The sequence below is a fragment of the Nerophis ophidion genome, linkage group LG07 (genome assembly GCF_033978795.1).
Source record: "Nerophis ophidion isolate RoL-2023_Sa linkage group LG07, RoL_Noph_v1.0, whole genome shotgun sequence".
NCBI classification, from domain to species: domain Eukaryota; kingdom Metazoa; phylum Chordata; class Actinopteri; order Syngnathiformes; family Syngnathidae; genus Nerophis; species Nerophis ophidion.
Window position 1 is genome coordinate 53,630,564 of NC_084617.1, and position 13,264 is coordinate 53,643,827.

General features: G+C 36.2%; 2 protein-coding genes across 3 annotated transcripts in view; one reads left to right on the top strand and one right to left on the bottom strand.

The window, feature by feature from the left end:
* Window positions 1-10,773, top strand: part of LOC133556503 (uncharacterized) — a 47,473-nt gene extending 36,700 nt beyond the window's left edge. Inside the window, exon 13 of the mRNA XM_061906483.1 lies at window positions 10,651-10,773. The gene's annotated coding sequence lies outside the window, so the exon portion shown is untranslated. The remainder of the gene's footprint in view (window positions 1-10,650) is intronic.
* The window catches only part of LOC133556502 (apoptosis-inducing factor 3), a 53,972-nt gene that overhangs the window by 3,123 nt on the left and 37,585 nt on the right, over window positions 1-13,264 (bottom strand). Inside the window, exons 9-19 of one of the 2 annotated variants that reach the window (XM_061906480.1) lie at window positions 13,176-13,262; window positions 11,521-11,612; window positions 11,322-11,452; window positions 11,122-11,237; window positions 10,968-11,039; window positions 7,403-7,466; window positions 7,247-7,323; window positions 3,480-3,597; window positions 3,296-3,394; window positions 3,134-3,209; window positions 2,888-2,992 (exon numbers count right to left, since the gene is read on the bottom strand). In XM_061906480.1, the coding sequence (XP_061762464.1) occupies window positions 2,888-2,992; window positions 3,134-3,209; window positions 3,296-3,394; window positions 3,480-3,597; window positions 7,247-7,323; window positions 7,403-7,466; window positions 10,968-11,039; window positions 11,122-11,237; window positions 11,322-11,452; window positions 11,521-11,612; window positions 13,176-13,262 (1,037 nt within the window). The remainder of the gene's footprint in view (window positions 1-2,887; window positions 2,993-3,133; window positions 3,210-3,295; window positions 3,395-3,479; window positions 3,598-7,246; window positions 7,324-7,402; window positions 7,467-10,967; window positions 11,040-11,121; window positions 11,238-11,321; window positions 11,453-11,520; window positions 11,613-13,175; window positions 13,263-13,264) is intronic. The other variant, XM_061906481.1, reaches the window with a different exon arrangement.

The following is a 13,264-nucleotide window of genomic DNA, read 5'->3' on the forward strand; positions in this document are numbered from 1 at the left end:
TGTAGTGCATTCAATTGAATATGGGTTGAAAAGGATTTGCAAATCATTGTATTCCGTTTATATTTACATCTAACACAATTTCCCAACTCATATGGAAACGGGGTTTGTAATATACTGCAAAGCCAGCTGACGTCTTTATGTGAAGAGAGACCCGCCAAGTAACCCTCGCTTGGCATGATCATCACAACTTTATGGTAAATATACTGTACAGCTCATTGGTTTAAGTTTTACTATCCAGCTTTTTAACTTCTTTTTACACTTGTATGACAGTTAAGAATGCTAAAAATCACAATACATGAAGTCAACTGCCTCCAGCAAGCCTCCCTCTCTACCTCCGTATACACTTGCATGTCCAAAGGGTAAGTCATTTTATACTTTATGGTTGTGGTTTTAATTGTTTTCCATCATGCATACAGTTACAATATGGCACATCACATCATTCCAGTTTCTCATTACAACATGTCTTAAAATGAGTAGTAAGAAGCAGAGTTTATTTAATCCTACCAATTTTTAATACATTAGTTTGTTTTCTTCCTGTGCTCAATATGTAACACAAACAAATAAGTACCACTAATAATGTTTTCATAAACAAATAGTTGTTTTTTTGATTCACATAATAAGATAAATTAAGTTATCTCAATTATGCTGTATTTATTTAAAAAAAAAAAGTAGTTTAAGATGTTTGTTGGATTTTTCTTCCTTGTACTTTGTAAATACTTAAAAATTGTTTCAACAGTTTTTTAAACTGTATCATATTAGTACATTGTCAAAATAATTCCCCTCCCTCAGTTTCTATTAGTAATTATTTTAAAGAATAATTATTGTACATTTTTGTGTAGCAGGTATATAAGTTTAGCTGTTTGCAAATGCATCAAATCATTTAATTTCTATATTTTTGATTGAAGGGTTTGAATGTTCTCTGTAACCGACATTATTAATACAGTAAAATTGCTATTGTGCATCATAGCTTAAAAGTAATGTAAAGTATTGTTTTATTATTACAGTAATTTCTTCTACTTTAAGTTATCTAAATGAACAGTTATGTTTAATGTTTTCAAATCACAATTCAAATATGATAATTAGTATATAGTTACATACAGTTATTTTCGCACCAAGCAAACTAACCTACTACCCAAGAATGTACAGCAATTCTTCTCGACAAAAGAGGAGAGGAGCCATATAGGAAAATATAATTTAAGACATTTGTACACATGTACAACACTTAAAACATTTAGCATATCAGTATGTGGAATTAAATTATGGCATGGATTCATCAAAGAAGTAAAACAAAGTACTGGTATGATTCAGTTCAAGAAACTGTTCAAACCTCAAATCTTCGCAAAATACAAAGAAGATATAATAAACATCTTGAACCTTTTTAGAAAACTCATCTCACAGGTAAACCATAAATTACGTAACTATTTATTTATGAGAACTTGATTTACTGTGTATAAGTCAATTTTTTTATGCATTGAATTTTTTTTTCATATTATATATTCATTCGTTTATTCACGTGTTTATTCACCGTTGTGTTACAAATAGAGAACAAACAAATGAGATAAAACTTCTATGATACAAAAAAGGTATGTCCATATTTTATCTATGCATTTAATAATTGTTCTCTTATTATATATTTATTCGTTTATTCATGTATTTATTCAGCGTTGTGTTACAAAATAGAGAACAAAAAATTGGGATAAAACTTCTATGAAACGAAAAAGGATAGGAATAAATAAGTTCTGTTTCTTACTACTCCTTTTTGGACATACCGTAATGAAACAACTTGAAATATGTGATGCATTACATTGTAATTGTAACTGCATTTTTATTAACTGAATTTTAAAACACTATCATTTGTTAAGTAACACAATATTAAATGCTGAAGTGTAAAATTAGCAAAAAATCTAGCATGCTAATATAGGAATGCTAACAATTTTGCCGCAGGCCATTAAAAAATTAGCTATGTGCCACCACTAGCCCCTGGGCCACACTTTGGACATCCCTGCTCCATAACTAAAAAAATGAAATAACTGGAAATATGTGATGCATTACATTGTAATTGTATTGTATGCATGTTCAAAATGAACTGAAACTAACAGACAATTGTGAAGCAAGTAACATGTAAATCCTCTAAAACAGGGCTGCCCAAAAAGTTCCACTAAGAGCCACAGACTGACAAATCAAAGGCTGCGAGGGCCATTTTGGTAGTTTTCAACTTCAAAACCTGTAAAATATATAGATTTTTTAAAAATAACTAGAAAATGTATATTCAGTAAAAATGTTGTGTTAATGCTGACGAGCCAAAATCGAACTGATATGCTAGCAGCACTGTGGCCAGATAGGTAACAAAAGTATATTAGCAAATTGAGCCAAAAAAAAAAAAAAAAACTACCATGCTAACAGTATAATGCTAATATGCTAACAATAGCATGCTTACAGTTAGAATTAATGAAATACCAAAACACATGACACTGAGGTGTAAACCCACAAAATTACCTAACAAATATTTGTTTTATGCACTGCATTTTTATGAACCGAATTTTAAAACACTGTATCATTTGTCAAGTAACACAATATTAGATGCGCAAGTGTAAAATTAGCAAAAAATCTGGCATGCTAATATTAGAATGCTAACGATTGTGCCGCAGGCCATTAAAAAAATTAGCTATGGGCCACCAATAGCCCCTGGGCTGCACTTTGGACACCCCTGCTCTAAAATGTTAAAGTAGGGCTCAAATAAGGAAACTTCACTACCTTAGCTGGTATTTAACTTGTCATGTGATTCAAGTCACATGCTGGAGTATTCTCCCCCCAATTGTCAAAAAAAGTACAGGACTTAAAGACCATTGTAATCATGACCAGGTTTAAGTATAGGATGGAGACTTACTCCACATCTCGTTTCTTAATCGTCTTTCCGGATCCTAAGACCTCAACCACTCGGGACACAATGGGATCATAATTCATGCTGGCGACCGCAACCACCTCCTCTCCCCTGTAGAAGACCCGGTCACAGAAACAGTAATCACATGAAAATAGCCTGACATCGATTCATAAAAATACTTAATAAAATATACACCTGGGAAAATTGCATTATTCATAACAGAGAGACAGCATAGACTGAAATTATACCAACCTGGTGTAAAATGCGACAAATCTCAATTCATCCAGATCGCCTTGGATGATGACATCATCAAATCCGTCACCATAACCTTAAAAAAAGTAATGTAACGGTGAGTTCTTTAATGTACTGTAGTAGTACATGACTTTACAGCTAGGGGGCAGTGGGCCTCCATACCAGCATATCGTATGGTCTTTCCAAACATGGCTGACCAGAAGTAAGGCACCGTTTTCATCTCAGTGACTCTGCCCATCATGCTGAGAGCTGCTACTCTTCCTGCCAATGAGGTGAATGTATAAAAATAAAAAAATCAATATCACAATTGGTCCCAACAATAATGAGTTATATTGAACACGCCCACCGTGCACATGAGCCATTTGCCAGTGAGGGATGTTGACCTTCTTGTTGTTGCGCGGTGGAAAAGGAAAGGTCACCACATCGCCCCCAGCAAAGACACTGTCCACATTTGTCTGCATCATCTCGGAGACAGATGAAAGCAACAATATGGATTATAGAGACCTTAATATAAGCCTCTCAAAGTGGTGGTAATATAGGTGACACGTCTAGCTAGCATCAATGCTAATGTTACCATTGCTAGTTTTATACAGTACTTTTAGAAGATTTAACATACTAAATATTGACAATGTTTATTACTATTACAAAAACATGTTTTGTTAGTGTTTAGCTTCAACAGGAACATTTTATCAGATAAGATGATGGGGAACTAACCACTGCAGGGCACATGTAAAATTACCTATGACAAAACTTCACAAAGGGATATTTTTTGCTCACTAGATGCAGCTACCATGGTCATTTTTTATAGGTTGTAATTCAAATTCCATTTGAGAGATTATGAGGGAAAAAATAAATAAATAATAAACATACCGTATTTCCTTGAATTGCCGCAGGGCATATAGTATGCGCCTACCTTGAATTACTACCGGGTCAAACTCGCTTCCCAAAATAAATAGCGCATGCTTAGTATTACCGCCTGGTCAAACTAGTGACGTCACTAGTGACACTTCCCCTGTCATCATTTTCAAAATGGAGGAGGCTGATTTCAATACTGGTAATTTGAAATCGCATAAAGGGAAGAAGATTAAGAGCTATTCAGTAGGATTTAAGGTCAAATTTTTACTGCATACCTTTGGTAAGTGCTGGAGTGAGAAGATGTATTAAGATAAAGAGGTTTTAAGATAATTAGCGCATGCTTACTTTTGTTGCATGCCTTTGGTAAGCACAGGAGTGAGAAGAGGTTTTAAATTAATTAGCGCCCCGGCGGCAATTCAAGGAAATACGGTAGTCTGTTTTGAAAAATTGTTACATAATGTCAGTGCTGTTTACTTGGCAACTGCCCCACACAAGAAACCAAGGACAGGAACAGCCTGTAGGAAGACAGGCAAACCGGCACACACTAAACAGATTACGCAATGAAATGCCCTATAAGGTATATACACAGGTACCCCAATTTACGAGCTTAATTGGTTCCGCAACACAGCGCTTATCTCAAAACACTTGTATTTAAATAATCCAATTGAAATTAATTGAAATCAATTTAAATGTATGTCATGTATGTTTTTATAGATGAAAGCAGAAACATCTTATTGGTTATTTAAACTTTTGTTATATGAAATGAAAATAATTTTATTTCAAATATAGTTATTGCTCTTCAACACTGAAGAAGAAAATCTAAGTTTTTTTTATTTTATTTTAACTTATAACATGCCTTTTAGAAATAAAAGTACACTTTTAGATCCATCCATCCATCCATTTCCTACCGCTTATTCCCTTGGGGGTAGCCGGGGGCGCTGGAGCCTATCACAGCTACTATCGGGCGGAAGGCAGGGTGCACCCCGGACAAGTCGCTAACAAACATTATATAAAAAACAATACAATAAGAATTTACTACTAAAAACTAGAGTAGTTTTATGAAGTAATGTAAATACAGCAGAGAGGATCAGCAGCTTCTCCATATTTTCATGGATAAATATATGCGGCGTTACACTCATCCTGCTTCAGTATGGTGCAGACTAGCAGTGGTATGCTCAAATTGCCTTCCACATTTATGTCCATGTCTAGCTATAAGTTCACTGTGACATTTGTGACGTTAAGAAATTGTTGGGATGCTTGCGATTCGAATTTTTGCTTGCAACTCAAAGCATAACAATTAGCCGAGCAACAGCTAGGTCTTTTCTCAAAACACTCCCAAGTTGGGGCACTCTTAAGTTAAGGTACCATTGTACAGTATGTAACTGATACCAACTACCTTAGCTGGTATCAGTACGTTGAGTAAACTTCAGTACCAGACACCTTAAGAACTGCGGAGAACAATAGATTTGACAGCCTACTTATTAGCGCTGCTCAACTCTTAGTCACTGAAGAAGTGTGGCGAATTAAACATTAGGTCACAATGATCTGTTCTTGTCAAATAGCTGTACATATATCACTTAGCATGCCAGTAATTTACTACTGTTGGTTTGTATTGTCTTCAAAGTACATTGTATTGTACACCTGTAGCTAGAGGAAGAGCAGGAACTCATAAAGCAGGCTTGTGTACAAACCCCGTTTCCATATGAGTTGGGAAATTGTGTTAGATGTAAATATAAACGGAAGACAATGATTTCCAAATCCTTTTCAACCCATATTCAATTGAATGCACTACAAAGACAAGATATTTGGTGTTCAAACTCATAAACTTTATTTTTTTTTGCAAATAATAATTAACTTAGAATTTCATGGCTGCAACACGTACCAAAGTAGTTGGGAAAGGGCATGTTCACCACTGTGTTACATCATCTTTTCTTTTAACAACACTCAATAAAGGTTTGGCAACTGAGGAAACTAATTGTTGAAGCTTTGAAAGTGAAATTCTTTCCCATTTTTGTATTATGTAGAGATTCAGTCGTTCAACAGTCCGGGGTTTCCGCTGTCGTATTTTACGCTTTATAATGCACCACACATTTTCGATGGGAGACTGGTCTGGACTGCAGGCGGGCCAGAAAAGTACCCGCACTCTTTTACCACGAAGCTACGCTGTTGTAACACGTGGCTTGGCATTGTCCTGCTGAAATAAGCAGGGGCGTCCATGATAAAGTTGCTTGGATGACAACATATGTTGCTCCAAAACCTGTATGGACCTTTCAGCATTAATGGTGCCTTCACAGATGTGTAAGTTACCTATGCCTTGGGCACTAATACACTCCCATACCATCACAGATGCTGGCTTTTGAATCTGCGCCTATAACAATCTGAATGGTTATTTTCCTCCTTGTTCTGGAGGACACCATGTCCTCTGTTTCCAAATATAATTTGAAATGTGGACTCGTCAGACCAAAGAACACTTTTCCACTTTGCATCAGTCCATCTCAGAGGAGCTCGGGCCCAGCAAAGCCGGCGGTATTTCAGGGTGTTGTTGATATAAATGGGTTTAGCTTTGTATAGTAGAGTTTTAACTTTCACTTATAGATGTAGCAACCAACTGTAGTTACTGACAGTGGTTTTAGGAAATGTTCCTGAGCCCATGTGGTGATATCCTTTACACACTGATGTCGGTTTTTGATGCAGTACCGCCTGAGGAATCAAAGGTCAGTAATATCATCGCTTAAGTGCAGTGATTTCTCCAGATTCCTTTTGATGATTTTACGGACCATAGATGGTAAAATCCCTAAATTCCTTGCAATAGCTCATTGAGAAATGTTGTTCTAAAACTGTTCGACAACTTGCTTACAAAGTGGTGACCCTCGCCCCATCATTGTTTGTGAATTACTTACAGTAGCATTTCATGGAAGCTGCTTTTATACCCAATCATGGCACCCACCTGTTCCCAATTGGCCTGCACACCTGTGGGATGTTCAATATAAGTGTTTGATGAGCATTCCTCAACTTTATCAGTTTGTATTGCCACCTTTCCCAACTTTTTTGCCACGTGTTGCCGGCATCAAATTCTAAAGTTAATTATTATTTGCAAAAAAAAAAATATTTATCAGTTCGAGCATCAAATATGTTGTCTTTGTAGCACATTCAATTAAATATGGGTTGAAGATGATTTGCAAATCATTGTATTACGTTTATATTTACATCTCACACAATTTCCCAACTCATATGGAAACGGGGTTTATAGAAAAATACCTTGTTTACAGTGATGAAGCCCTTTGAGTCCATGTGAACACCGCTCTGTTTCAAGAAACTTGTTGCAGGAACACATCCTGCAGGATAGATTGCAGTCATTTTATTAAAAAAACGCACTTTACAGAATGTGCTTAGTGCTTTAATGTTGGACATCACCTGTTCCAACTACGCACACATCTGCTCGCAGGACTTTGCCACTCTTCAGTACCACTTCCTTTAGCTGTTGGAACATCACATACACAACATTTAGGTTTAGATTGTCATTGTAAAATATGAAAACATATTCAGCCCCCATTTAACAAAAATAAAACCTTCCTAAAAATTGTCTTAAGTCACAGCAATGGCACAACACTTAAAACCATCATATCAGTCTTGCCTTAAGGCACAGCAATGGCACAGGACTTAAAGTTAAAGTCCCAACAATAGTCACTCATACACTAGGTGTGGTAAAATTATCCTCTGCATTTGATCGATCCCAATGTTCACCCCCTGGGAGGTGAGGGGAGCAGTGAGCAGCAGTGGTGGCCGCGCTCGGGAATCATTTCAACCCCCAATTCCAACCCTTGATGCTGAGTGCCAAGCAGGGAGGCAATGGGTCCCATTTTTGTAGTCTTTGATTTACTGTAACTAAAACCTTCATCACATTAGTCTGTGGAATAAAATGATGGAATGGATTCAGCAAAGAGGTCAAATGATGTACTAGGGCTGTGTAGTGCCATGAATTAATTAAAAAAGATACTACACTGCCTTTGAAAAATACCAGTATTTATTTTTTACATGGACATGACGGTGCGCTATGGTGACATTGCTAGTAGTATGAGCCGAGGCGCATGTCGCGAGTCAACACATGCACACGGCAATTACACGTGCAAACGGCGTGGAGACAGAAGAGGGATTTATTTTAGCTTAAAAACTAACAATAAATGTGGCGCTATAAACACTGAAGCGCCTCTGTTTTGAAAACTTAGCTAACTAGCGGCTAACATCCATCAACAGTGTTTTAGCAACTTCTAAAAAAGAAAATTAATCTTTGCCTCCGTGGTGACAAATAAACTACCGTTCTTACAAGTATCATCCCCGCAGTGTAAGGAATAGATAAACATGCTTCACTACACACCATAGGAAGGTACAATGGCAAACCACTAAGAGCAAGTTAGCTAGCGCTCCTGAATGTAAACAAAGTATCAAAATACATTTTGGTACAGGTACCAAAATATCGGTATTGGGACAACACTAGTGGGACAAGCGGTAAAAAAATGGATGGATGGATAGTCCCAAGTCATATTTGTCAGTCTGGCCAACAGATAAAATTGTCTCCATTCTGTTTTCAAAGCTGTTAGGTTGTAAGTGACTTTTAGTTATTACTTTTAAATCTGAAATCTGTAACTGCAAATTATATAAAGATAATAAATTATTAGTTATATAAATGTTTTGAAATATTATACAATTGTCACTTAATTTGATTATTATCACATACCATTGTTTACCAACAAACTGATGGAAAACCTGTTTTGGAATCACAAATCAAAGTGACAGGGAGATATTTCCGGTTTCAGTGTGAGAAAACATCTGTTTTTCCAATTTTTTTTGTGTGTTTCTGGTGACTAGTGATTTTAATTTTAGTTATATGAAATGAAAATAAAATCAAACCAATTTTTTAGATCTAGTTATTGCTCGTCAACACTTAATTTTTTGTGTTTTAAAATGGAATTCAAATAAACCAGGGATATTCATTTAATTTGTTTTGGGGGCCATATTTCCAGAAAGCTAAGGACCAAATGTTGAACTAAACTCAGGGACCACCGGTTGACTGTCCCAAATGATGAAAAAAAGAGGACCTAAAAGTGAAACTTGAGCAACACCACTAGTAAAAAAGTTAAACAAATGACTACTGAGTGCATCTGAAGTGAAAAAGCTACAGCAAAACCTCTGTTACATAAAACACATTACAAAAAAAGAGTGTGCCTGCCAAAAACAGGAGGGTTTAAAGAACATGTATGTTTTTTTGCATTTGAATAGTAAATAAATGCAAGTACAAGTCTGCTTACAATGGAGCCTATAGTAGTCGCTCTATCTTGCCTTTAAAGCGATTAAAAAACATCTCCATCAATGTTTCATATATATGTCATGTACAGTATTAACAGACATATTCATGGTAACGTGTAATATTTACATACTTGGCTCATTTTAGGCATACGGCGGCACATTAATAAATTTAAAAAAAGGATCACGACTTTTGCATTGTCCTTGGACAACATCACTGAATATTACTCCCTGCCAATTTCATTGGAGCCAACAAACATATTAACACATCACTTACTCTTTACAAAGTCTGCTGTCACTAAAATGCCAACTGTTAGGATGCTAATATATTCCCGTTTAGATTAATAATGATTTATAATCCTTGCGAAGAAAAAAGGTGGCTCGAACCAAGTGTTTCTCTAGGTCTTTTTCGCCATTCCAGGGTTTAAATTGGATGTCAAATTTGACCAATTTCTGGTATTATGACCTCATCCTTGTACTAAACAGATGAGAAGTATTATTTTTGACCTAGAATAAACTTTCACAAGCTCCGAGCCAACGAAGCAGCTCACCAGCTGGTGACGTCAATATAGCAGCAAAATAGTTTGTTGGCATTAGCGCTTATAATTACAATATTGCTAATAATTGGTTAATATTCAAATGTATATATTAAATATTCAAAATGTAAATGGAGTATTCCTGGCATTTTTTGGATGGTTATTTATTGGGTTTTATTAAGCGGAATAAAGCGGTAGAAAATGGATGGATTGATTAGCGGAATACAGAGCTTCTTATTGACTCCAATGTAAGCGTATTTTTAGCTATGTTTATTTACGAGTTTGAATGCATCAAAAAAAGAAAACCGTGTTCATGTATCTCATAAAAATGTTGAATTATAGTCAAAATTCCCCCAAAAGTCCAATTCCCCTTTACAGAGCTGCCTTAAAGGAATAACCCAGTTATGTATGTCACAAGTTTGGATCCCAGTGTTCTATATTAGCTAGCAAGGTTAAAATTTCAATGCATGGATCTGCCAATGTGTTAACAGTGGTCCAAGTTCCTTTATACAACAAGAGCACTCTCATATTTTTCGCAATTTGCTGCAAAAATGTTTGTTTCACAAGTTTTGAACTGAACCTTGAGGTGTAATGATGTCATTTCTGGGCTGGATTTGGCCCCGGGGCTGTGAGTTGAATATCCCTGAAATAAACCATGTTTTTCAATTCCCAAGCAAAAATAGCAATTACTAAAACATATGTCCACCCTACTTTCTGCACTTGTACAATTTGAAGGGTTAATTTGTTTGCGAGATTGTACAAAAAATATGCAGCAGACTTTTCTGTACACACGTAATGTGATTAACATATTTTCTTCTGTTACAGTCCACTTGCATTGGAGCCAAATGGTGCAGTACTTGGCCAGATCCAGCAGAGAGAGCTGCACCTGCATTGGTGGAATACCCCGTTACATTATGTAATTTTTTTAACCATCGAACAGGTCAGCAGGTATGTTTAGGATTGGGTAGAGATCTGCCTACAGCTGAGTGTTGGTCTAATCATAATATTGAAATGGAAATATTTTGTGCAATCTTTCTACCAAACAAACTGTCATGTATGATGGAGATAAAAAAACAAACTGTATGAGAGTCTGGTTGCTGACTAAGCGTCATGTCATGCTGGGTCTCTCACTTTGTGAATACCTGTCCATGATGGCCAACCATCTCTGACACCTCATTCAGCATGTAGAACTTCACTCTGTTAACTTCAAAGAGCTGCAGAATTGATATAGACAACACAAAGAATATGATTGCCTCGTTTGCATTTGAACAAGCAGGGTATTTACAGCATCCATACCTTCATTATGGCTTTCCCTACTTTCTCCCCTAGAGCTTTTTTAAACGGGACTGTCTCGACCCCAATGATGGAGACGGAGTGGGCCTTGTCCGTCAGAGCTGCAGCCACCTCCATACCTGCCAACAGTCTCAATCAACACTTAAAATGTTGAGACGTAAGTTTGAAAATGACAAGTTGCTTTGACTTATCTATTTTCTTACCAACAAAAGAAGTTCCTACAATCACAGCATTCTTGTTGTTGGCCAGCCTGGCTATGCTGTTAGCGTCCTCAGGTGTCCGAACATGAAACACATTCCTGACATCTTTGCCATTGTAGTTCAGAGCTTTGGGCCTTTTAAACAGAGACTTGAAGTTATTTTGCAAGCAAAAACAAAGTTTGAAGTGGTAATTTCGACTGACTTGTTTCCTGTTGCGATGAATAGTTTTCTGTATTCCATCCTCAGTCCGTCTTCAAAGGTCACACAGCGTATTTTCACATCTAATGCCACCACCTAGAACGATATTATATATTAGTCAGTTTTGATGATAACACATTTTTTTTAATCGCAAGCATTTTGGTTTATTTGCAGTTTCTATAAGGTTACTTGCACTTTTGACTTGTACCATCAGAGTTGCTGACCCCTCATTGATGTAAAGCACATAACTAATTTTGCACTTAAAATTGATGGAAATTACACCATTGGAGATTAAATGTTTTGGATTTCAATAAGTAACTGATAGGTTCCAGCCGCCCCTTGATCCCGAAAGGGACAAGTGGTAGAAAATGCATGGATGGAATTTCTTTATCATCATCATCATATTCATGATTATTTCTTGTAATAGTTATTATTTAATTTTATGCCACTAAGTTTATTTGCATTTTCTTTAACTGGCTATATGGAAGAAATCACATAGTTCTACTGCCTCATAATTAGATTGTTGCTGTCCATGTAGACCTACTGTAGGTTTACATTATACCAAATACTAGAGATGTATGATATTGGCTTTCTTTACTTGCCGATATCAAATGTGCCGATACTGGTTACAGTAGCACTACATTTACGATACCGATATATGGATCAATGGTCATATGTCATTTAATGAATGGACACATTATACCTCCTTTACCGCATTTCTCAAATGAACACTGCAAGATCAAATACAAAAATAAAAAAGTAACATATTTATTTTCAACATTTGTCAACTTAAATAACATGTATTCCTGCTACCAACAAGTAAGACAGTTTAGTCTTTTGGGTAAATTCACAAATAAAAATCTATGAAAAAAGGCTGTATAACTACAGTAAAAACATTTGAAAACTGGTCATTTCTATGTGACACTAACCTCAAAGTATAAAACTCTGGACTAATGCATTCAATGAAACTATAAACTGGGTTTAGCTCTGTATTTTTTATTTCAGTACCACTTATTATTTTGCTGCATAAACGCTGCGTGTGACTCGAAGTGGTGCATTTGAAAATACAGCTTCACCATTTTAGTCATAATTTTTGTGATTCAGAAACTTCCCAATGACTTTAGCTCCAGACTTCTTTTAGATATTGTCATTACTGCCAGAAGTGATGAAAAGGTGTATTACACCTCAATACAGGCCACAGCTGAGAAACCAATATTTTTTGGTAGTCCCTTAAGGGGCGCTCGCAGCCCAACAATAGGCCCTATGGTTAAAAAAAACTGCCTTATCGCACAATGTTATCAAAAATATCTAAAAATCTGCTCGTCACCTTGACTTATGATTTCAAAGCAAGTTATCCATCATTTTGTAATTAAAAGTATAACGATTAAGATAATTAAAATAATTGTATCAATATATCATAAGACGATTATACATTTATATTCATATATATTCACGATTACAAGCGGCCCTCTGGGGGGCAGCCGTAACGGCAATGTGGCCCTCAATGAAAACAAGTTGTACACCTTATCCGATATCACTACTGACAGAGAAAACGATACCAATATGATACAGTATCACCATTTTATACCTATTCCCCAGGGGCGTTTATGTTGGACATTCCTAGCATGTATGGTTCTTTGTGAGGTCACCACCTCTTACCTCCTTTTCTGTGAGCAGTTCAATGTCATGGTCCTGCAGAAAGTCCATGGAACGTAACCTCAGCTGTTCCGCTGTGCTATCTAGGGACT